Source organism: Mus caroli, chromosome 5 (assembly GCF_900094665.2).
Source record: "Mus caroli chromosome 5, CAROLI_EIJ_v1.1, whole genome shotgun sequence".
Classification (NCBI taxonomy): Eukaryota; Metazoa; Chordata; class Mammalia; order Rodentia; family Muridae; genus Mus; species Mus caroli.
This window is the reverse complement of record NC_034574.1, coordinates 32,256,944-32,282,970: the sequence shown is the minus strand read 5'-3', so window position 1 is coordinate 32,282,970 and position 26,027 is coordinate 32,256,944. Positions and strand designations below refer to the sequence as shown.

At 46.6% G+C, this 26,027-nt stretch overlaps 1 protein-coding gene across 1 annotated transcript in view; it reads right to left on the bottom strand.

Annotated features, from left to right (window-relative positions):
* The window catches only part of Evc2 (EvC ciliary complex subunit 2), an 84,594-nt gene that overhangs the window by 43,089 nt on the left and 15,478 nt on the right, over positions 1-26,027 (bottom strand). Inside the window, exons 6-10 of the mRNA XM_029476919.1 lie at positions 21,859-21,993; positions 16,602-16,741; positions 9,500-9,824; positions 2,439-2,678; positions 268-443 (exon numbers count right to left, since the gene is read on the bottom strand). Coding sequence (XP_029332779.1) covers positions 268-443; positions 2,439-2,678; positions 9,500-9,824; positions 16,602-16,741; positions 21,859-21,993 — 1,016 coding nt within the window. The remainder of the gene's footprint in view (positions 1-267; positions 444-2,438; positions 2,679-9,499; positions 9,825-16,601; positions 16,742-21,858; positions 21,994-26,027) is intronic.

The window sequence follows — 26,027 nt, the reverse complement described above, 5'->3', positions numbered from 1 at the left end:
GAGTCAGAGCTGGCAGAGGCTGATGGGTGGGGACATCATTCCATCACACGGTTGTCTTGACTACCATGTATGTTTTTAAAAGTCTACCAAGAGGGAATTTACAACAAAAGAACCCCACGATGAACCAGAGGACAGCATTCAGCCATAGCGGAAAGCAGGGACTGGTCTTGGGAGTGGATCAGCCTCCCAATGCTGTTGGGCAGGAAGAAGGGGACAGTGTCTCTGTGTCCCTGTGTCCCTCATGAGGCTACACGCTCTCACTCTTACCTCTCATGTTTATGGATGAGGCTTGTTAGCTGGGTAGCCGCGGTGTTCAGCAGCCCTTGCACGCGGGTCTCCATGGCCTGCAGTCTCTGGACCAGGTACTCTCTGTGGCCAAACCTCTTGCTGAGATGGTATCGCTTGGTGGCTTGGAAGAAGTCCATCAGCTCTTCTACGCTCTCCTGGTTTACAAAAATAAGATGTGCACTTCACTAGAATGCTAAGAAATGTCTCTGTGGACATTTAAAATCTGACTTCTTTTGGAAGACGGTCCGCAGACTGGCATTAGGGTGAACACCTTGAACCTCCATGCTGTAGCAAAGGCTATAAGGGAGAGATATGAGAATAAGGGTGCTCTGAGAAGTGCCCTGGTGACCAGATGCAAGCACTGCCTCAAGAACCGCCTGCAAGCAACACATCTGCACCAACCAAACATGAATGTGAATGTATGTGATACCTAGGCCATCAGTCACCTTGTACCCACCATTCACAGCCCAGTCGGGGATGCCCCACAGCCTTACACTGTGGGACAAGTGCTGATGTTCTAGGGTCAATCAATCAGCCACCTGGCCAGCCCTATGGTGGCTAAGGAGATAAAGCAAGCAGGAGCAGGGGCAAAGAACAGCAGAAGAAAGTCATAGTGACACTTGCTGGCTCAAGTCTTTGTGTCCTCTGGGATATCTCTGGGTAAGAGCACACTGAGCCTCTCTTGCCCTCCCCATTTTAATCGAAGAAGAGAGTCATTATTCCCAATCTACAGACAAGGAAATCGAGTCCACAGCACACATCACACTGTGGGAAATGGCTGAGCAACAGATGAGGAAATCGAGTTCACATCACGGCTTCCGGATGCTATCATCCTGGAGAGCTCTCCTACGAACTCAGCATCCCAGGAACAATACTGCCCCTTTCTGAGCAGCCGCCACAGTGGCTCACCCAGCAGACAGTGCTGCCTCTCGCTGTGGAGACACTGAATATACATTTGAGACCCACTTGAGACCTGTGATGGCTGGACAGTCCCCTTTCCACACAATCCATGACCTGGGTTCCAATATGTAAGGACCAGCACTCTCCAGCAAGACACTGCATAGTCAGGAGTATGAAGCAAAGCTGACATCCCCCCTGGGCCTTCCAGGCACCAGAGTTCCCAAGCAGCAACACTCCACTGGTTTCTGGATCTGATGGAGCCAGACCCCTGAGCCATCAGGAACTTCACAGCCAGCTGCAACACCTGGGCAGTGCAGAGTGTACTTGGTACTGATGCCAGTGGGTGGGTCAGGGAATATTTTTTAACAATGTCATGTGCTCCTTCCCAGTGTCTGGTACAAGGCATCAGTGCTGTGCATCATGGGAGTGAAGTACACTCAAGAACCATTCATACTAGTTCCATGTAGAGAGATGGTGTGTCCACTCTGAGAATCTTCTGAGCATGGCAATGGCTTCCTAACAGGCCAGGGTGATGACTTCTCCCCTCCTGTCCCATATCAGGCCTGCTCAGCCTCTGCAAGAACCCCAAATGCTAAAGGCTGGCAGGTCGTCCTCAGCTGCTGGCACCAAGACTTAGAAGACGAAGGCTGAGTCCTACAGCCTGCAGGCTGCTCCTCTGTTGGTCTACACCATTTCAAAGTCAGGAAATTTCCCAGAATACTAAAATGCTCAGAGAACTACCTTCACTTTCAACTAGGGACTGGTTCAGTCTACATGAACGGTCTTTACACTCCTGTTATGGGCTCATCTAGACATAGACCCTAAATCCTAGATATACATCAACTGGTGTACACACGCATGTGTAGGTGCATTATCTAGTATCTAGTGGTGTCTGTACTACTGTGTTATTGTGTCAGTGTGTGCATGTGTGTGTGGCACACTTTATGCAAAGCACTGACCTGCCAAGGATCCGTTCATTAAACCTCCACTACACCAGGACCCACAGCTGATACAGGAAGAACCAGAATCCAGTCTAAGTCAGCCTGAACCCATAGCTTGCGCTATGACTCACCTTCTGCCCTCCATACTGACTCCTTCATCAGGAGGAAGAAGGAATAGAAAGCTCACCAGTCCCCAGCACAGAAGGAAGACAGGACTAAGCTCTAGGCAGGGAGTTGGGGGGTGGGAATAAATCACTGAAGGTTTAGAAAACACCTCTCTGCTGGAGCAAGCCAGAGTGCAGGCATTACCTGTGTTTTAGAATAGTCTTGCAGCATCATTTTAGCCACCTCGGGCCTCAGTTCCCCTTTGGAGACAGCACTCTGTATCTGGGTATAGACGATGCTGTGTAATTCATTCCTCTGGAAAACAGCCAGCTGCCTGTGTGCTTGAGCAAAGTCCTCGGCTTGGTGCAGAGTAAGGGACCTCTGCATGTCCTCCTGCTCCAGCCCATGGAGGGTCCGCAAAAGGCTGCTGCACTCAGCAGCAGACTGGGGAGAGAAGAGAAGTCTGTGAGAGGCAGACAAACTGAACATGAACACGCACACCCATGTGCCCATGAGAGCATATACGCACACAGATAATACACATGTGCAATGGACACATAGCACACTCAAAACAGACAATGAACTGCACACACACACACACACACACACATTGTATTGCATGCACATGTCATGCACAGGCACAGTATATGTGTCCATGTAACCACAATATATATATATATATATATATATATATATATATATATATATATATATATGCAGAGACATACATATCTTCACTGTGTACATGCATGTGTGTGCACACACAGCAGTACATCCAAATGTAGACAAATGTGTGTGTATACATGATACTTACACAGACACACAACATAGCACATGTGTGAATGCAGAAACACACACACACACGCTGACAGCTGCTGAGTCCTGGAAAGATGCTATTCTAAACCATCCTTCCTTGTTATCTGAATTTTCTGCCAGAACAGCTGTAAAACAGAAAGTTCACAGTAGGCGGGCATGTGCCAATTTGCAAATCAGATTGCTTGAATGGTGTCTGTGGAAAATGGAAATCTCCGAAGTGTCAACGGATGGCACAGCTAGACTCACAAGATAACTCCTATTCCTTTCACTCCCAGTGTCAACGAGGAGGAAAAAAATGCAGCCATCAGGCCTGAGCTGTGCTCCTCGGTGAAGAGAGAAGGAGCTCCTGAGAAATGGTACTTGGCTGCCTAGGTTAAGATCTGGGGTGGCTGCACCCCATAAGCAGGACACCCATTCCTACCTTCATGGGCAGATGGGATCATAGGACCCCAGTGGATATGTCAGGTGAACTTCCATGTGTGAGAGTGTAAACTGGAACATGATAGGATGCTCACTTCTAACATTACCTTCCATGGCTCTGTCTGTGTGTGTGTGTGTGTGTGTGTGTGTGTGTGTTGTAAATACACATACCTGTATGGAGGCCAGAGGTCAATACCCAGTCTCCTCCTCTTTCCCCCTTCACCTCAGTTACTGAGACAGGGTCTCTCCTGAACCTGGAGCTCACTGCTTCAGCTAGGCTGGCTTGCCGTCTCTACCCTCCCAGATGTTACAGGTGTGTTGCCATGCCTGCTTCTACATGGGTGCTATGAATCCAAACTCATGTCCTCACATTGGCACAGCAGACACCTTACCTGCGTATCCCCTACACTGCCCGGTGTCCTGATGTAACTGGATCCCTCTTTCATTAACCATGGGTAAATTGGGGTTGAGGGATATGGCTACATCACATGAGACCCCTTAAGGAGGTGTGGAGTGAGTACTCACTGAAAAGAGACAGCCCCTTTCCTGCTGGGCATGAAGCCAACCATGACTGTGGAGTATCCATGGTCCTACACACACTAATGTGAATTATGCCCACTGCATGAAGAGCTTGATCCAGGACCCTGAAGTCCAAAGGAGCAACGGTTGCAAGATTGTGGCATCTTGAGTAGAAGACCCAGCTGAACTTCCAGGACTCTTGCCCATGAAGCTGGGAGAGCCTGCTGTTTTCAGTAGAGTGGTTTTTTGCACATCCATAAGATACGGACACCTTCCCTTTTACAAGGTCAGATCCATAGGCTCAGAGAAGTTCAGGCCTTTTTCCTAAGTTCCATATAAGCAACCCTTGAAGGTCTGGGTTCTGAAACCACACACAGAGAAGGCAGTAACACTGTGGGAGAAGAGGGGCAAGACAGGTGAGCATGCGCATGAAGACAGAGCATGGTCTGAACTCCAATCCCTTATAGAAAGGCTAAAGCCATGAGAGCTTTTGTTGTTTTGCTTTTATTGTTTTAAAGTTTTTAATATTTACTTATTTTATATGTGATGAGTGTTTTGCTTGCATGTATGGATGTGCACCCAGTATCTCCTGTACCACCTGGAACCGCATGTGTGCCTGGTACCACCACAGGCATGCTTGGTATCTTGGAGATCAGAAGAGGGCATCATATGCCCTTTTGTGAGCTGCCGTGTGATACTGCGTATCGAATCCAGGTCCTTTGAAAGAACAGTCAGAGCCCTTAACTGCTAAACTGTCTCTCCAAGCCCTGGTTTTGTTTTGAGAGGGAGGCTCTTACATACCCTGGCCTGACTATGAACTTACAAATAGCTAAGGATGTCTCTGAACTGATCCTCCTACTCTATCTCCCAAACACAGGGATTACAGGCATAAGCCACCATGCTTAGAGAAATCCACATATTTAATATAAGGGGTTCTATTTTAGATGTTGTCAGTAAATGTGCATTAGTAAAAGAAAAGCATCAGAGATACCCTCACCTTCCATGGCCAAATCCCTACTGAACTTTCTAATGAAAGAGCCTTTTTTCATGGAGAGGAGGTGTGGCCAGCAGGGAGCTTCAGCCAACAGCAGGGGGGCTTTGAGCTGTCCCAGAACTTCACCAGGGCTCCAGTTCACTCTATGCCATCTGAAATGTGAGGTTAAGATCACCTCAATTATACTCCCTGTTCTTCACTCAGCATGACTGGCATACTATAAAACTGTTTTATAAAAATATGTCTATTAGGGGTGCAATGTCAACTTCTTACACAGAAGGAATCTTTCTCTTTCAGAAGCTTAAGAGGGAGCTTGGAACCCTCTGGGGAACGATGCAGGATGCAGGTCCTTACAAATAGTCAACAGTGCCTACGTACAGAAGATGGACCCCTACACACCCATTTCCAGGGGTCTGCTACCACTGTTTGGGTACTACTTATATCAGATGAGGAGGAGGACAAAGGAGGTCAGGACCTAAAGTGGCCTAGGGAAGTTAAGCTATGAGGTTTCCTGGGCCTTAGTTTTTCCATCTTCAAATGTAAATATGCATTTTGTGGTCAAGGTTTCCCAAAAGATGAAGCCTCAATTTGACACCATCTAGGGTCACCTGAGAAGAGTTTCGACCTGAGAAGAGTTTCAGTGAAGAAGTGCCTTGAACAGGTTGGCCTGTGAGCGTGTCTAGGGGGCTTAACTTGATTACATTAATAATGTGGAACGATCCATGCTAAAAGTGGGCGGCACCATTCCTTAAGCTTGGATCTTGAACTCTGCCAGAGCGGAGAGAAAGGGCTGAGCACTAGCAGGCTTGTGTTCATCTCTCTGAGTTCTTGACTGTGGATGTCCTATGACCAACTGCTTCAAGTGTCTGCTGCCTCAACTTCCCAGTCATGATGGAGTATAAGTAACCTGGAACTATGAGCTGGAACAAATCTCTTCCCCTAAGCTACTTTGTCAGAGTACTTTATGATAGCAACAGGAAGGGTGTGGTGGTCTGAAGATGAAATCCCCCTAGAGCTGGTCCCCAGCTGGCGGTGCTGTCTGGAAAGGTTATGGAACCTTTAGGAGGTGGAGACTTGATGGAAGAAGTGTGTCACTGGGGGTGGGCTTTAAGGTTCTATAGTTTGGCCCCACTTCCTGTTCTTTCTCATGGGTGGAGAAGGTGTGATTGCTCTGCCTCCTCACTTCCAGGCCACCCTCATTCTCATGCCGCCATGCCTTCCCTGCTATGATGGAGTCTATCCTCCTGGGACTGCCAGCCAAAAAACGAACAATTCCTTTCTTAGTTTGCTTTTCACCAGGGCATCTTATTACAGCAACAGGAAAGTAGCTAACACAAAGCTAACATGCCAGCACCCACACAGGGTTGACAAGGGCACTGACCGAAACCCTTGCTTCTCTTTATCTTTTCATTCATATCGAGCTTTTAGCTGACTCATGAAAACAGAAACATGTGGCATATTGATGGGCCACCTTGTGATGTTTCGGTGTGAGTATACACTGCATAATGTTGCGTCAGGTCCACACAGCTAATCTTCCAACACGAATCATCTCCTTGAGGTGAAAACACACAAATCCTCTGGCTTTTAGAGATACATAGTCTGTCAAGGTGGTCGGAGACCACTTTGACTGTGCAATGGCCAGTAGATCATCCCCTCCCTGTGCCTTCATGTCCAGGCACCATCAGAGTGTCTCCTCTCCTCTAACTGTGCATCAGAGTCAAGAGCCCAACATCTGGACCAGAGGCCCTACCACATATTAACTTACTTCACACACAGTCTTCTGAGGCAAACAGACGAGACAGTACCATCTCTAGTGTTCAAAAAGTGGAGAGGAGACAAAGGGAGGCCCAGCCTTCTGGAAGAGCGGATGAAATTCAACCTCCACCCCTCCAAAACCAGTCTAGGGAGCTGGAGCCTTTCAGCATTAGGGGACATGCTCTGAAAGCCATAGGATATATAGATATTATTTTGTAGTGCAGACTGGCTTATACTTTTTTTTTTTTTAGAGAAAATTGAAAACCAAAACTCAGAACAAATTGTGATGAGATGGAACTAGGATCAAATCAGTATACAGCAAGCTAAATGCACTCTCCCCAAGGACCTAGCTTTGGGAATTACGGCTGAGCCATAGTGATAGACAAAGCATTAGAGAAAAGGGGTGTCCAGTGAAGCTGGATTGGGCAGAGTAACATCCACACCAAAATACATGCACATGTCTAAGTCCTGACCCCATAACTGTGAAGAGTCTTTGCATGTTGAACCAAATTAAGGATCTCATAAGTCATGAATCAAATGACAAGAATCTTTACAGAGACAGGGAAGAGGTGACAAGGTTCCAGGAAGAACTCTCTATCCTATGAGAGGATAGAGCAGGAGTAAAGTGACTTAACTACAGCCTGAGGAACACATATAGCCACCAGCAAAGCTATCAATCAAGGAAGGTCCTCCCTAAACAGTCCAGAGGGACCCGGCCCCTCCCTGCTGACACTCAGAATTGTATTTCTAGACTCTAGAACCACAAAGGAACACATATTCTCTCTCTCTCTCTCTCTCTCTCTCTCTCTCTCTCTCTCTCTCTCTCTCTCTCTCTCTCTCTCTCTCTCTGACACCAGATGGATGGCACCTTGTTCTAGCATCCACAGGGAGCTAGTATAGCACCTACACAAGCCACAAGCCCCACCCTAAACAAGACAGCACTGAGACAAGGCAGGCCCTGGAGCAAGGGAACAGGTGGAGCACAGTGAACCCTGCCTATCCTTTACTGCAGCAGTGTCTGTGCTGAAGACTGAGTGGCCCTGAGCCACCAACTGAGAGCTTTTTATTCACTTCTGGGGCAGGAGATAGCCTGTGTTTGCATGGCAAGTGGAGTCTGGAGGCAGCAGTCAGGCACTCTCTCTAGGCTGCTGGGCCTGTAAAGGACACAGGTGTTCAGATGTGTGCGGGCATAGGTCACATGGTCTAGACAACCATCTTTTACTGGGAAGACAATTTAGACTTGCTTGGCTGTGCCTGGCAGACCACATCTCTCAGGTTGGCAACCGGTGCCCTGACTACTTTTCTCTTCCCACTCTGAGGAGGTGCTCAGAGGACTTAGGATATAAGGGCACCATGTGGGGAATCAAGATAACTGTGTAACAATGTCTTCCAAATGAACACTCCCTCCTAGAGGGAGGAGAGAGGCTCATAAGACTCAAGAAGTAAACAAAACCAGCTAAGCTCAGAGAGTAAATGAAACTCACAAGGCTCCTCCCCAAAGTTACATAAGCAGTAACAATTGTCTGGGAGAGGGGACTCTTCCATGGAATTGCCTGCAAGCTGAGCACGGAGCCCAAGGGATGCTATTGGGAATCATCAGTCATACTGCTTTGAGTTTTTAAATGGTGATGTAGATGCTTCTGATACTCCCATACTCCCATAATAACTTCAACAAACTCGACTGGCAGATTTTTCTGGAGGGGATATCTATCATTGGTACCCTGTTTGAGGGGAGTAGACATTTGTTCAGGCCTGCACAGGAAGTCACACAACTGTCCAGGCCTGCCTGGCTCCAGACCTGTCCAAGATGGAGCTGTAATTTAGCAAAAGGTAGTCCCCAAGCGGACACATGTACTCTGATATCACAACCCATCATGAACTGGACATGTCCTTTGCCAATGAAACCTTTCTACCCTCCCCATGACCACTGTGGCACCACAAATGGGAATGTAGTGCAACATGGCTGACTTGTGTAACAGGTTTTCAAATATGAGGACGATCCATGAGAACATGAGCTTCTTGAAGGTAAGAGGTTGAATTCAACTCAGTATCTATAGTTTCTAGCCTAAAGGAAAGAGGCAGTAAGTTACCCATAAATCCTAGTGAAATAGCATAGATGAATAGATAGGGGTATAAAAGTGTGTGGATAGATGAGTGAATTAGTAAAAGTGTAGATGAGCAGACAGGTGGGAGGCAGGAAGGGCAGATAGATGGGTGGATGCAGACAGAAAGGAATATGTGTGGTTGGGTGTGCAGACAGAAAAGTGGGAGGTGAGTAAGTAGATAGATATAGAAATGCATGGGTGGATGAGTAAATTGGTGGATGCATAAATGGATGAATGGGTGAATGTCTCTCTATGTGGGTGGGTGGATTGAAGTGGAGGTTGGTTGAATGCATAAATAGAAGGTGAGTGAATGAAGAGATCCATGAATGGAAGGATAGATGCTAGGTGGATAGGTAGAGAGAGGGGTAGGGGTGTGTGTGTGTGTGTGTGTGTGTGTGTGTGTGTGTGTGTGTGTGTATTTATGTACATATGTATGTATTATGAATTTATGGGTGGGTAGATGCATGGATGGATGAATGGGTGGATGGATGGGTGGGACTGATAGATGAATTAGTGAATGGAGTGAGTTGGTAGATGGTGGGTGGGTGGATGGATGGATGGATGGATGGATGGATGGATGGATGATTTGAAACACTGATAACTGATGAGACCTTGAGGAGGAATGAAGCATACACAAGATTTCAGGGCTGCCTTACCCTCTCACTAACTCTCTTCAACACCTCTTCTGCTTCCTCCATGGCCACCATCTCTCTCTGGTACTGGTTTTCTGTCTTCTTCCTCATCTCTAGGTCACACTCTGCCGTCAGTGCCAACATCTTCCGCTCATACTCCTCCTGTATTTCGTTTTCCAGCAGCAGAAACTGCCTTTTGAAAGCAGCGGCCATCTTCCTTTCTGTTTGCGGAGAGAGGTGACCACCGCGGATCAGATTCTTCATCAAAAGGGCAATGATGTCCTTACTAATCTGGTTTCGACAAGCCTCCAGATCCGCATCTGCCTGATTCAGGGTTGCGATCTCCAACCTGAGAAACAGAAGTCAAACAGACTCCATTATAGGACAGCGTGAGAGAGCAAAGGGCCACTGGAGACTATCAGGATTTCAGGTATTCATGGGAAAGGCCTTTCCTTTCTTTCCCCTCCTTCTCTTCCCGTTTTTCTCTTCCTTTTACTCTTTCATAATTTGAATGGAAAATGCTTCCCACAGGCTCATTTGGTCAGTACTTGGTCATCAGTTGGTGGCACAGTTTTGGGGGTGGTTATGGAATCATAGTAGGTACAGCCTGCCTGGAAGAAGTGGGATGCTGAGTGCAAGACTTGAGGATGATAGAGCAGCCCTGCTTTCTGTCTTGTCTCTGATCCCCAATGCCTCCAGATGTGGGCAAGCAGCCTCATATTCTTGCTATGACCCTCAGCCCATGAACCAAAATCAATTTTTCTTCCTTTACCCTGGAGAGTAAAAGCATAATGTTCAAGCCTTTCTGATCATCTGCCCAACTGGATTCCAGAGGTAGCGCTCAGCAATGCGCCCTTCCTCCAGCTGTGCTCTGCAATGGCAGGCATCTTCTGTCACTCGATGGGGATGTGACAATACAAACGTAGTAAAGAAAACCATCACAGAAAATCCTAAACATTTGAAAGTAGAGAACACTGTGGTCCATCTCGGTCTGCTTGAGTTTTGTCAACTTTCACCTGTCCCACTAGGTCTATTCACTGCCACACGTATTTGAGCACTGAAAGCAAATGCTATAAGATATGCTATCTTATCTGAAAACCCTTCAACACCCATCTTCAGGTGTCAAGGAGATGAACAGATACACAGACAGACAGACAAACAGAAAAATGGGTACCTGGTAGCTAACCTACATATTTTTACCAGAATAGCTATAGTAACTTATTACCTTGAGTTAAATGCACTTCAATAAAAGATATTTCTCTAGAAAGAAGTCAGTGCTACTATTTCTAAACCCAACCCTCATCCGTCTCATTTTAAAGGACACTCCATGCATTTGCTTCCTTCATGGTCACAGCAAGTGCCTAACTGCAAGGGAAACTGTGCTGGATCCAGAAAGAATCACAGGAGATGTCAGAATGAAGTATGTGTACAGCTAAATGTTAAATGAGCCAGTCAGAATCCCACAAGACCTGAAAGTAAAGCTGTGTTCTACGCTGAGACAGGCAAAAACAGACTTCACACCTTGAAGGAAGCCTGTGGGGCAGAAAGAACCATGGCTCCTCCACTATGTCTTCAGTCCTCCTCCACTACATCTTCAGTATTCCTGAACATATGACTGAAAAGGGCCTGAGGCTGCAGACAGAGCTCAGCCGCTGGCTTCAGCATCCGCACATAAGCAAGGAGGGTTCCAACTCGGAAGAGAGAGGCTGAAAAGGAATCAGGATCAGAGGAGGCAGCATGAGGAAGGAGAGGATGCAGGTGTGAAAACTGACAGATCTGCAGACCTAGGAAGGGATGAGCACCCAGTGAGGCCGCTTGTGGAAGCTGCAAAGCTTAATTCTTGCCTGGAGAGACGCAGCAGACCCTGTCTCCAGAATCTAAGGATATTCAGGCATAAGCTGCCAAGCCTTTGGGGATCTGCCAAGTGAACAGCAAGCTCACAGACACTGTGCTGAGTGGCTGCAACCATCACGCATTCCTTAATTCAGAAAATACGGTGGCCTGCACTGGACAAACTGCGCAATCTTGTTCTTTCTCTTGGCTGCCTGTTGAGCCACTTATTAACCAGGCAAGCTCAGACAAAGACTTGCTTTTCCCATCTGTGTAATGGGAATGGCCCTACATTGCTGTTCAATAAAATAAGTTTATTTTATCAAACAAAGAAATGACAATTTCACAGCACAGTTTCCTGGCCTGTTGGCCCTAAATACTCATAGTTCACTCCATGGAGGGGTCAGAGCAGAGTTTGACACACATGGCAGCTTAAATATGCTTTGGTTGCAGCCACTTCACTGTCAAGGGCTTTACATAGACTGAAAAACTGTAAATAGCCCAAGGCCACAAGAAGAGTGTCCCCACAAATTAGCTAAATTTCCAAGCTATTAATGACAGGAACTCTGATTGTTAATTGCCCAACGGCTTCAGAAAAACACAAATAGAAAAAAATCTCTCCCTCACATATAGCGTCAGGTCCACTGGTGAAGCGACACACTTCCTTCACTGGTGATCATTTACAGGAAAATGAAATCTATGTTCCTCCATTCTCCCAGGAAATCCTTCATGACATCAAGAAAACAGGCATTTGGGGCCACGTGGGATGGGGGTTCTATACTGGAACTCCAGTATCTCTCCTTGTACTGGCGCGCCCACAGTAGTGCCTAAGAAACACCACTGTTTAGAATTTCCAAGAACCAATTATGATTAATACTTTGACTGCCTACCAGTGATAAAGAGTATAATTGTATTCATGCCTTCTTTCCTATTTGGTTCTTTAAAAAAAAATCAATCATTCTCACGAAATAGCGAGGCCAGGTATCAGGATAAAGTTAGGATCCAGTTGATACACATGGCAGCCAACTGTTTTCTGAATGGGGAAAAGAACTCATAAAGCAACTTGGGGAATGGTAACTCAGAAGGAAGCCAATGCAGCCACGGCCTCTTTTAGAATAATTCTAGTATCATCAAGTTAGCTGGTATAACCACAGACCCACAAAACAGCTCAATATTAGCAAGGAGAAAGCTTTCCTCATCAGAACCGATTTCAATGGAAGGCATAGTGCACGATTCTATGTAGAGGGCAAACATCACACGTACACCCTGTCAGCACGGTGGGCAGGCAGCAGAAATTGGGGAAAGTATCCCCTGAGAATCTCTAGTAAGTGGCAGTCACACAATATGAGGAAAATACCAGAAAAATCAATGCTGAGCCAGCGAGCCAGCAGCTTGTCACGACTCCAAATACAGCCCAAGCCACAGCCCAAGGGTGAGCTCTCAGCATCTTTCCTCCTGGACCATCTTTCACCAAATATTTCCATGCAGAGAGCTCATGCTGCGCTCCCTTTCCAGGCACCAAGCTACTCTGTAAGAAGAAATAATCACTCACAGACTACATTCATCCCAAAGCATCGGGGTAGGAGGAGAGGGGGAGGGGTAATCCATGAGCAGAGCAGAAAACATTTGCCTTCAAAGAACTTCCTGCTTAAGTAGATAAGACAGAATGCAATGACACAATATCTCTCTGGGTCTGTCTGTCTCTCTCTGTCTCTCTGTCTGACTCTGTGCCTCTGTCTGTCTGCCTGTCTGTCTGTCTTCTGTCCCTGTCCCTCCCCTCTGCATGTATAGTCACTTCTAGCAGCCAGGGATGCTATGAAGAGAAGTAGTTTGGGTATACAGGATGGAGAAGCTACCACTGCAGAGGAAGTTTCCCTAGCTCTGTTTGACTCCCCAGTCCACTGTGCCATGCAGTTGCTACTTTGACCTACTCTGTCTGACTCTTGGATACCCACACCCCATCCCACATGCAATATGTGCTGCTACCATCGTTCAGCTTAATGGTTTTTCTCTCATTCCTGGGCTCCCTGCACTGGAGTGGAGGCAGGAGGATCAATCGTTCACATTCATTTCTGGTCACATAGCAAGTTCTGAAGCTAGCTTGGGTTACACGAAACCCAGTCTCCAAGAAGAGGATAGAAGAAGAAGGAGCCTTGAGTCCCCACTTCAAGACATTTGTATTCCGCCCATGTATGCAGTACAAAGACAAACCCAAATATCCAGGCAGTGCCCACTACTATGCTGAGCACCAAACAGGACCACACAGGATTGCTAAAATACCTGCCAATTAATTACTTTTAAAAAGTGTTCTAAGCATCTTAGAACCACAGGTCTTGCTTTTACAGAATGCTTGAAAGAAAAATAAAAGATAGGCATTATAAAAAAAATGATAACCATATGGTTAACACATAAAAAACTACTCAATATGTGTATTTACAACTCCAGCACAACAAATGTTTCCTACACATCTGCCACACACAAAACAACCTCCAGACAGCACAGGAGCTGCAGCGAGAGCTCAGAGCTTAGTAAGGGAAAGAAACACAGCTCTCTGAACTCCTTATGCTCTGTCTTAGCAGCGTCTGCACTCGGGATTTCTAAGAGACCATTCCTCAGCAGCACAGTGGATCTGTAAGCACTCTAGCATGGGTGCGAGCCCATTACCACCCACACGACCTCAGGCAAACCACTGGAGCCTGTCTGAATGGCAGCTCACTGGTCTGAAAATTGAGCAGAAGTGAGAATTTCATACAATGCCAGATGCTTGGTGTGACCAGGTTTTCAGTCTGGGTGGCACTAAATTACTGGAAGCGCACACACATCATGTTTCTAGAACCTTCTATGATCAGCCAAGCTATCCAGTTTCTCCTTCCTCATAGCAGGTTCCAGCATGCATTGGGACCAAGCCCACTTCCACTGTGACTCCAGTCAGGGAACCTGATAAAGACCAAAGGATAAAAGCAGTTCTCCAACCCTCTTTGTAAGAGGTGGCCTGTGAATAAATAACCCATAGCTGAACATGCAAGCAAGCCCAGGGCATGCTCTGTCAGGAGTGTGCCAGCAGAGGGGAAACAGGCACAGTGCCTCCTAGCCTTGGAAATGTGGCAACAATCAAGCTGCCTGCCTGCCTGCCCACCTGCCTGCCTGCCTGTCTGCAGGGTGAGAATCCCAGCTAAACCTCCAGTGAGAATTGCAGGCAGGATAAATGACTTACTAGAGAAAAGGGCTATTTTTAGTAAGGAGCCCATGAGAGACTGATTTCCATGCAAACTAAGCCCCTGACATTTCCTTTGTGGGAGCTCCAAAACCTTAGTGGAGGTCAACACAGAAAGATAAAAGGTAACTGACAAGTGGAGGAGAAGGGAGATAGAGAGAGAGGGAAGAAGGAAAGGAGAGAGGAAAGGAGGGGGGAGGGAGGGAAGGGGAGAGAGGGAGAGGGGAGAGGGAAGGGGGGAGAGGGAGAGGGAGAGAGGGAAAGGAAGGTAGACAAGTAGGCAGGCAGACAGACAGGCAGACAGGCAGGCTGAATGAATGAATGAATGAATGAATGACTAAGTACTCAAACCAGTGTCCAACCACTGAGGCTGAAACACAGTTAAATCAATAAATTTTAAGACTAAACTGTGGTGAGGAGGTGGAGAGAGATGGCTCGGGGGTCAAAGCCATGCCTAGTCTTCTAGAGGACTTGTGTCTGTTCCCCAACTCCCACACAGCAGGTCCCACCCTTCTGTAACTCCAGTCCCATGAGATCCAACATCTTCTTCTGGCCTCTGTGGACAACACACACACACACACATTCTGCTCAGACATACACACAGGCAGAACACCCATAATAAAAAAGTCATTTTAAAAGGCCGAGCTGGGGGAGGAGGGATGAATTTCATTCTTGCGCTGAGTGCTCACAGTTCATGCTTGCTGATCCATGTGCTGATCTTCTGACAAAATAAGATCAGCAACCTAGAAGGTACAAAGAAGAGGCTCCAGGGTCCCAGAGGAACTAATAATGCCAACACTCTGGCATCCAAATAAGCTGCAACACCATGGAGAGTTTCCTGTGATGGGGAAGGAGGAGGCTGAGCTCCTGAGACCCTTCACATCTTGAATCAGAAGCCGAGCCGGAGAGTTGACATGTTCCTGCTAAAGAGGACTACTTCACCGGGGCAGAAGCATGCAGCATCCTGCCTGTGTAAATCAAACACCCAGCTGTCAGTTACCCAAGTCAGATGGTTCCAGCCAACTCTTCATGTTCACGCTGAGGAGGAGGGGAACACCCTACTTTTAGCTAGGAAATGCTTTGATAATTGCTTGGGTTTGTATCACAATATATGAGATGGTGTTTTTGGTTCCTGGCAGGAGTTTGCATCCCAGCTGCCCACCCATGTCTGCCTTCCTAAGACAGGGTGGCAAATTTTAATTGCCATCATTGGCATTCCAATCAGAGAGCTGAGCAAAAGAAAGGTTTGTGAACAGCTGTCCAAAGCCTAATTACCCAAGCCATGCACACTACCCAAAAATCCAGAAGTGCATGGGGCCCTGGGCCCCATGAGCCACAGGGTGACGTCGGTCCTGTGCACCCAAAGCTCCAGGCCTGGCTGCTCACAGAGCTACTGAACAAGAGAGGAGCAGAGTCCTCACTGTCAAGAACAAGTGGCTTAAAAAGTACCATGAGTCAGACTCAGTGTAGCTTTTGTCCGAGGAGGAATCACAACTGAACTGCTAGCGATACCCCTTCAAGTCCTCGGGTAAGTGGAAAACAACACCCCAGCCCAAGTTGTTTCTGAAGACCTGTGAGTTAGTTCATATCCTTTTCATCCAGGATTTGATAGGATGGAGACAGCACAGTGCAGGTCTTTATCAACAAAAAAGAGTTCCATCCGGCAAACCAAGGTGGGCACCTGGGCTAGCCTCTTTTTCAAACAGCCGTTTCTTCCCTATTTTCTGTATTGGGTAAACAAACACCTGGCACACTCTTCTGTTAGATTTCACAAATGCTCCTTACACCTTCCCATCCTTATACCTCCCTGTCTTCCTTCTGCCTGAAGTATTCCCTCTCACTCCCCTTGGAAGCTTCTTCCACAGCATCAAACACAAGTGATAATGTCACTTCCTCCAGGGAACATTTCCAGGGTGCCGCTTTCTTCTGCATCCAGCTGGCCCGATAGAATCAATGCCTAGCAACACTTCCATTCTGACCACCAAGTGATGAATGGATGACCAAGTGAACCCAAAAAGGACACTCCATGCCTGCTGCCCCCAACCCATCACCTCTGGAGAGCAGATATGACTGAAGACTTACTCTTCTAGGGCTTGAAGCATGCTCCCAGGCTCCTCAGAAGTCAGGATGGCAACCACTTGGTCATTGAGGGAAAGGTCCTGGCTCACACCGTTAGCAGAGGTGAAGGGTGAGGGCTCCAGCTTGTTCTCAGGATGCTGAATCTGTAGAAGTGGAGAGACAGCTGGGTTGGCCTCCTGGACAATACTGAATGCTAAGAGGGAAGGCAGGGCTGTGTGTGCAGTCGGAGAAGCTAGGCTCCTCCCACCTCAGACCAGCCCCTGTCCAGGTCAGATCCTCCACTTCTCACCAAATCAAAAGGATGGGATTTCAACAGCTGCACACAAGAGTGTTGGGTAAACAAAGCAAAGATATGCAAGATATCACCATACATATTCTGCTACTGAGATGGGCAGGGGCAGGGAGGGGGGATAGCTCAGTCAGGAAAGTGCTTGCCATACAAATGTGAGGTCCCCAGTTTGAACCCTAAAACCCACACTGTTAGAAAACTGGGCCCAGAGGCAGAGACAGGCAGATTCCAGAGGCACACAACAAGCCAGCCTAGCCTTAATGGTGAGTTCTGAATTTTGAGGCCCTGCCTCAAATAAACAAGCTGAGAGGCACCTGAGGAGAAGACATGAACACCAAACATACACAGAGAGAGAGAGAGAGAGAGAGAGAGAGAGAGAGAGAGAGAGAGAGAGAGAGAGAGAGAGAGAGAGAGTCGGGGAGGGAGGGGAGGAGGGAGAAGGGAGGAGGTCAAGGAGGACCAGGGTGGAAGAGCATGACCGGATGGCAGCACTCATAGCTTTACAGCAGCTGTGGCTGCTCGCATAAGTACTGTACAATATCATGCCAATCAACACCTCACCCTGGAGGGTCATGAGCCCTCGTCCCTAACTAGGGAATTATTGACAGTTGACAGCTTCTTGGGAAGACAGAGACAGTTTTCTTTATGGGTATGACTCTGGTAGGTTGACTCTGCTCCAGTGAGTGACCCTACTTTTAGGAGTTTATGGGAAGCTCAAACCTGATGCGTTAGATTATTTTTAAAGTCAGGGATGGACTTGGGGAGAGTTAGGGGAGGATTAGGGGAGTGAATATGACCAAAATACATTATGTGAAATTCCCAAAAGATTAATAAAATACATACATTTAAAATGACAGGGGGATGATTTTTTTTGTTCTGTTTTGTTTTATACCCTCTCATATATTACAGCCTGACCACAGTTTACTCTCCCTCCCCTCGCCCCAGGCTCTCCTCCCAACTTATCTGCTCCCTCAAATCCACTCCCCTGTCTGCTTCCCCACAGAAAAGAGCAAGCCTCGCAGGGACACCAACCAAACACCACAAAAAAAGGTCTACAATAAGATAAAACATACATAATCACATCAAAGCTGAACAAGGCAAGCCAGGAGGAGGAAAACGGTCCCACAAGTAGGCAAAAGAGTCAGGGACAGCTCCCGCACCGCACCCACTGTTAGGATTCCCACAAGAACTCCAAGCTACCCAACCATAACATATGTAGAGGACCTAGCTCTGAGGACCTACAGGCTCCCTCATGGTTGCAAGCTCCCATAGGTCCCAGTCAATTTACTCTGTTAGTCGTGTTCTCATGGTGTCCCTGACCCCTCTGGTCTCTATTTCCTACCCCCTCTGCAGGATGTCCAAGCTCTACATAGAGTCTGGCCATAGGATTCCGCATCTGCTCCCATCAGTTGCCAGATAAAGTCTCTCTGGTCTCTTTGATGACAATTCTGCTAGGCTCAGGTTCCAGAGCACTCTGAAAGCAGGACAAACTGTAGGTAGTTTTTTGTGGCTGGGGTGGTGTCGCAATCCCTCCACTTGAGACCTGGTTATACCAGATGGCCAGTTCAGACTCCATGTCCCCCATTACTGGGAGTTTTTGCTATGGTTACTCTCATGGATTCAATGGAGTTTCCATTGCACTTGGTTTCCAACTTGACCCCAAAATGCTCCCCAATGCCAGGCTTTTCTCCCAGTATTTTCTTTCCCTCCTCCATCACCTGATCCCTTCTGTTGCCAACCCCACCTGCCCCCAGTTCACCTGAAAAATTAATTCTATTTTTCCTTCCCAGCGAGATCCACGTGTCCTCCAGACCCTTAAGTCCTCCTTGTTACTTAGGCTCTCTGTGTCTGTGGGTTGTCACATGATTATGATTTACTTAACAGCTAAGATCCACTTCAAGTTAGTACATCCATATTTGTCTTTCTGGGTCTGGATTATTTCACACAGAGGATGATAGTTTCTATTTCTGTCCATTTGCTTGAAGATTTGATGACGTCATTGTTTTTTAACAGCTGAGTAGTATTCCATTTTGTAAATGGGCTACATTTTCTTTATCCACCTTTCAGTTGAGAGACATGTAGGTTGTTTTCAGTTTATGGCTATTATGAATAAAGCTGCTATAAATATAGTTGAACAAATGTTTTTGCAATAGGATGAAGTATCCTTTGGGTACATGCCCAGGAGTGGTCTAGCTGGGTCCTGAGGTAGGTTAATTCCCAATTATCTTAGAAACCACCATATTGACTTCCAAAGTACAGATTTGCACTCCCACCAGCAATGGAAGAGTGCTCCTCTTGCTCCACATCCCTACCAGAATGAGCTGTCACTTGAGTTTTTGATCTTAGTCATTCTGACATGTGTAAGGTGTAACTTCTCAGAGCTGTTTTAATTTGCATTTCACTGATGGCTATCTTCTGCAATTTCCTTCTTCAAAGATTTGAAGTTGTTATCCACTTGCTTGATTAGAGTTGCCCCATGATATTTTATATTATTTGTGGCAGTTATGAAGGGCTATTATGCTGTTTCCCTGATTTCTTTCTCAGCGCATTTGTCATCGGTATATAGAAGGACTACTGATTTTTTTTTCTTTTAGTTAATCTTGTATCCAGCCATTTCACTTACCATGTTTATCAGCTGCAGGAGTTCCCTGGTAGACTTTTGGGGGTTGCATAATATCTTACCATCTGTAAAGAGCAATACTTTTATTTCTTCCTTTCTAACTTGTATCACATTTATCTCCTTTAAATATCTTACTGCTCCAGCTAGAACATCAAGTACTATATTGATTAGATATGGAGAGAGTGGATACCTTTGTCATATTCCTGATTTTAGTAGAATTGGTTCCAGTTTCTGCCCATTTAATTTTATGTTGGCTATCAGCCTGCTATAAATTGCCTTTATTATATTTAGGCATGTCCCTTGTGTTCCTGTTCTTTCCAAGACTTATATTGTGAAAGGATTTTGTCAAAGACTTTTTCAGCATCCAATGAGACTATTTTTTTTTCATTTCACTTTGCTTATATGGTGGATTACATTGACAGATTTCCATATATTGAACCATCCCTGCACAGAGAAATAACTTTTTAAGTCCTTCATCATCATCATCCACATCAGAGGAAAACTCCTCAGTGGCCTTCTTGATGTGACCTTGCTGGCTGCTTCCTGAGGTCCACACAGCTCTGTGAGATGGAACTAACACAGCCGCAGCCTGCAGGAGGATTGGCTCAGAGTCTGATTCTGACCTAGCTCCAGCACCTCAGGCTGGTTGGCTCTAAGAGTCTTTGATGGCATTCAAGGACACACCTGGTGCTGCTGGCGATCCTCTCCTCCTGCCATGCCTTGAACGTGTTATTTCCTGAGACGGAGAGCCTTTGAATCTGGCCTCGGGGTGTACTCCTATGGCAGTGAAGTGAAGATCAGGAGCTGGAAAAGCTTAGGTCTAAAAGATCCCCGAGTGGAATCTTTCAAAGCAAGCGGAGGACCCTGAGAGAGACCCCAATCTACCAGGAGCACCCACGATGATTCCAGGACAAGAAGATGCTTGGTTAATGTTTAAAGCAGAAGGAAAGTTCCATGAGGGAAGATTAAGGAAGGGATTGGGAGCCTCATTAGAGTGAGCAGGAAAAGCAGAGCTCCCTCAGAAAAGTCAGTCGCTGTGTACGCCTAGAGGGTGAGGTGAAGGATGGGAAGATATGAGGCACAAGTCCAAGCCAGACCAAGGAGTCTGACTTCACCTCAGAACAGTGAGGCTCCTCAGCAGGTGGGAGGGCTTGAATTGGGGGTAGAATAAAGCCATCCTACATAGAAGAGTGCTAGAATGTAAGGTTCTTATATCTGGACACATGTAAATTGTCCATCAGTCAGATATAAAATCAACTTAAGTGTTCATCACAAACAAACACACAGTGGAATAGTAGCTAGTCATGAAAAGATACCATCCTGTCTCTTAGTAACTGTTCTAGTAACCAAGGCAACTCTTAAAAGGAAGGCATTTAGTTCAGGGACAGTTTGAGAGGGTTGGGCCATAATCATCATGGTAGGAAGCAGACAGACATGATGCTGGAGCAGTAGCTGACAGGTTTACATCCTGATCCACAGGGAGAGGGGGAGGGGGAGGGGGAGAGGGAGAGGGAGGGGGAGAGGGAGAGGGAGAGGGAGAGAGCTTAGTACGGGCTATTCAAACCTCAAAGCCAATCCCCAGTGAAGTACCTCCTCAGTTCCATTAACCGGAGACTGAGCATTCAAATATTTGAATCTATGGGGGGTCACTGTCATTCAAACTACTACACTGTCAAAATGTGGGTGGTCCTGGAGGATGTTACATCCAGAATAAGACAATCACTCATCTCCATCACAGGTGAAATCTAAAAGGATGAACTCTTAGAGGCTGAGCATAGAGTGATGGTTAGCGGTTCGGGGAGGGTGCAGTTGGGGTAGGCAGGAGGAAAATGCTGTGCAGTTCCATAGCACAGGGGAGCAGCGTGGTCGCCAAGAAGGTGCCGCATAGTTGACACTAGCTGATGAGAGCATGTACATTTCCTCACACGGAGAAGCGATGGATGCCTGAGGTTACAGGTACGCCATGCATTACACACTGTACACACATGTAAACCTAGCACACTCTATCTGATAAATTCACACAAGTGTGTGCTAAGAAAAATATTTATAGAAATAATCATAGAATCTTTCATTTGATTGATGAATTAATTAATTTTCTCATTTACTGGCAATGCTGTGGATTGTCCTGGCACAGGCTAAGTGACTGCTCAACCACTGAGATACATTGCCAGCCCCAGGGTTAATGATGAGTTTATGTCCAGGGACAAGCAAGGTGAGCATCTGTCCTTAGATCACCAGTGGAGTCTGACTTAGCTCAGAGTTGAGACCGACCCATCAGGCTAAAGGATGAGTGTCCTCACACCTCACCTCACACCACTGCCAACCTTGGCATCCCTGGGAAGGAGACTCACCGGGCATCTGGACAGCATGCCTCCCTGCAGACATCGACCCCTCGCCAGGAAGAACAGGGCTGCCAAGGTCAGGAGGAGGGAGATGAGGAAGGCTGCGATGAAGCCTGCTGCATGAAGGCCATGGTTAGGCAGAACCTGCATGGAAAGAAGGGAGTCTGAGACCCCTCATGCTACCACCACCTGCTTCCCCAGTCAGGTGGGAAACCCCAGATTGCATAAAACAGAGACAAAATACAGGTGCTGAGAAATAACCAGAGTCCCCATGCCACAGAGACTGAAGGCAACGGAATGGTTGCCAGGGGCTGGGAGAAAAGAGATGAGACTGCTTCTGGGTACAGAATTTCAAACTCTGGGAGTGATGAGAAAGTTCTGGAACTATATAATACTTGATTCACATAATATTAATGTCAGTAAATCTCCTATTTTGTTATGTGTACACATGTATGCATACACACATGCATATGCACATATGTGTGCATATATGCATACACAGATGTGCACATATGCATACACACATGTACATATACACACATGCACATGTACACATATACATATGCACACATACACAAATGCACACATGCACACAAACACACACACACAGCATCCACATTATAAAACGCGAAGCACCTCACTGTCAGTCAGAAACTCTGGGTTTTTTGGAGAGGGGAACTTAACTTGATTTACTTTTATTTTATTTGTACTGCATGTATGTTTGTGTGAAGGTGTCAGGTCCCCTGGAATTACTTATAGACAGTTATGAGCTACCATGTGGATACTGGGATTTGAACCTGGGTCCTCTGGGGAGCAGCCAGTGCTCTTAACTTCTGGGCCATCTCAGGATATCTGAGCTGCCATTATTATTATGTACAGTAAAGGGCTCAGGACAGAGGAACATCTAGGCAACATTAAATGGATGGAGAACTGAATAACTGGAGAGTGGATGCGAGCAAACAAAAGCCAACGGTGGCTCTGGGTGATCTGTTTGGAAGGCTGGCACCAGTGAGACCCCTCTACAAGGGTGACAGAAACCCTCTAGTGAGACAGGAAACTGGGGCTGTTAGAGCATTAGATCCAGCCTCAAGTCCTCATCCCTAAGTGACCTCAGAAATGGCACAGCCAAATGCCATCACTCACCACAATCAGCAGAGACATTAGGACACAAATAACCTAAGCTGCAGATGTCTACACCGAAAGGAAAAATAGTGGTTACGATGTGACTGCCTCCCCTCCCCCCCCCACCTCCTGCAAAGACATCGCTCACTGTGCCCACCCCTTTAATCACACACTCGCAGCAGCCTTGCCTCTGAGAGATTCTTCATAGCATTTATGAGGAGCGATCCTGCACAAAAAGGCCTTTCAACGAAGACTTGAAAAGATGAGAATTCAATACCGCATTTCAAAGACACAATAAAGGCTTGTTTAGAAAGTTTGGTTTCAATTATGTGATAAATGCATCTATAGGCTTGGAAGGCTGGAAGCCGTCATTGTTCAGCTTCCCTGTGTGTGCAGAGGCTGGGTACAGAGAGATCTCAGGATGTCCCGTGGCCACACAGTAATCCTGCCCACTGACTCCTCCAAACACAGAAAACAGGGCACATGTGCTGACTTTCCATGTCCCCTACCCCCAAATGCAGGAAATGGGGGAGCATGTGTGGTGTCTTTCCATGCCCACCTATTCCCCCAAACATGGGAAAAGGTGTGTGTGTTATTCAGTTCTCCATCCATTTAATGTTGCCTAGATGTTCCTCTGTCCTGAGCCCTTTACTGTACATAATAATAATGGCAGCTCAGATATCCTGAGATGGCCCAGAAGTTAAGAGCACTGGCTGCTCCCCAGAGGACCCAGGTTCAAATCCCAGTATCCACATGGTAGCTCATAGCTGTCTATAACTAATTCCAGGGGACCTGATACCTTCACACACACGACTTTCCCAGAAAAGATCTCAGCAAGTTTTAAATCTCTTGCTTGGCCTCCATAGTCAAGGAGCAGGCTGAATGGTGGCTCACTGCCCCTAATCTCAGTGACCTAGCAAAGACCTAGGGGACAGCAAAGAGACTCATGGCCTCCAGGTGATGAGTGAATGTTCAGACTGACTGCAGGAAGTGTCAGTCACACATCACATGACCTAAGGCAGCCTCGCTGGGATACATCATCTTAGTTGTCAACTTCGCTAGATCTGAAATCAACTAGGAGACCAGCTGCCGGGCACAGCCCCGAGGGATTTTCTCTCTCAGTGGAAGTAAGAAGGCTCTCTCACACTAACCGTGGTAAGTAACTCCAGTGGCTGTCCACATAAAAGGAGGTATGAGGGGGCAAGCTTCACTTTCTGCCTTCTCGATGGTGAGTCCATCTACTCTGTTTGAAAGTTCACCCTCCCCATTGCCTCCTGCAGCCACCTTCACCCTACACCGGCATGGGAGCCCAGCTTCCACAATGGCTGAGGACCAGAGACTCCAGGAGTCCTCTATACTTCGGAGCCACTTGTGGATTACTGAGGCACCCAGCCTGGTGGGTGGAGAAGCTACTGGGCTCTCAGCCTCCCCTGGGTCAAGACGGCTGTTGTTGGACAAGCCTGACACTATAGTGGTTCCCAACCTGTGGATCTCAATCATTTGAGGAGTTGAAAAGTCCTTTCACAGGGGTCACATATTATATATTCTGCATAGCAGATATTTTTATTACTATTTGTAACAGTAGCAAGATTACTATAATAAAAAAGTAACTATAATAATCTTATGGCTGGGGTCACCACAACATGAGGAACTGTATCAAAGGGTCACAGCATTAGGAAAGTTGAGAACCATTGATATGGACCATCTTGTGAAAACCAATCTAACAAACCCCTTCAAATAAATGTGTTATTGGTTCAAAGGACCCTGACTAATAATACGCTTGCTGATTCCAACAGAGCAGAGCTTGGCTCGGGGAACACCAGACGACTCCTCACAGCCATGGGGCTGAAGAGCATCGTGATCATGGCTGGTTCCAGGATCTCTGCACCTCCGTCTTTCCCAATAAAATGCAGACATAGACCAAGTCATCTTAAGGCATCTTCCAGGCAAAAAGTCTCTTTTTGTCAATGAACAGGTGTCAAATGCCAACTAGAGGAGTAAGCCCAATGCTGTAATGCCATGAAAGTCCAGCAGGGGGCAAACAACCAGTCTGGGGAGAAGAGATGACCAGCGTCAGAAAAGCTGGCTGAGTTCTGAGGGACACCTGAGAGAAAGACTTCTAAAGAAGAGCGTCCCAGTAGCCCTTGAAGGAATCGAGAGGGTTAACTTTTCTGATGAAGCCTCAGTAAGAATGCCCTACGGAAAGAGCACAGGAAGCTCTGTATTCTAAGGAAGACAGCTAGAGTCCAATAGCTGAGGCCAGGACAAGGATCAGAGGGCTGGAAAGTGAGGTTAATAGTGATGACATGATTACTGCACACCACCACCTCAGCTCAAAGCCTCGTGGATTTGCTAATAGCGTTACATCTACCAGGCTTCAAGAGCTCCCCGTAAAACTAAGTGTTTGAGAATTCTCACTTCATAGCTAGCCACCTGTTACATAATTCCTCTTCTTGTTAGTTAACACATGCTCTTTACATATTACACTTGTCTTTTATGTGCACTATAAATACCTCCTCACGCTTCTCACTTATCTTTCTTGCTATTGTTTTTACAAGTAAAATTCCAGGTGGTTTCTATTCAAATTCCTCAGACTTCTCATATTGACTTTCTACATATTACATTATCTATATTTTGGTTTGACTAAAGAATTCACCTCTGTCATTCTTTCAAGAGATCCAGTTATTTGGCTCCAAATCTACACAGGACACCATCTTCTCTCCATTTAATAAAACATCACTTTACTACATGAACACACAGATAAATTCTCTATCTCCATGGGAGAACTTCTGGCAGTGGACTCTGAATGACATACTCTATCTACCAATCTATCTCTCTACCTATTATCTATCTATCTACCTATCTACCTGCCTACCTGTGTGTCTCTGTCTCTGTGTACCTCTCCTTCTGTGGGTGTCTCTGTCTCAGTCTCTATCTCTCTGTCTGTGTCTCTCTTTCTCTCTCTCTGTTTGTGTCTCTCTGTCTCTCTCTCTCTCTGTCTCTCTCTCTGTCTCTCTCTCTCTCTCTCTCTCTCTCTCTCTCTCTCTCTCTCTCTC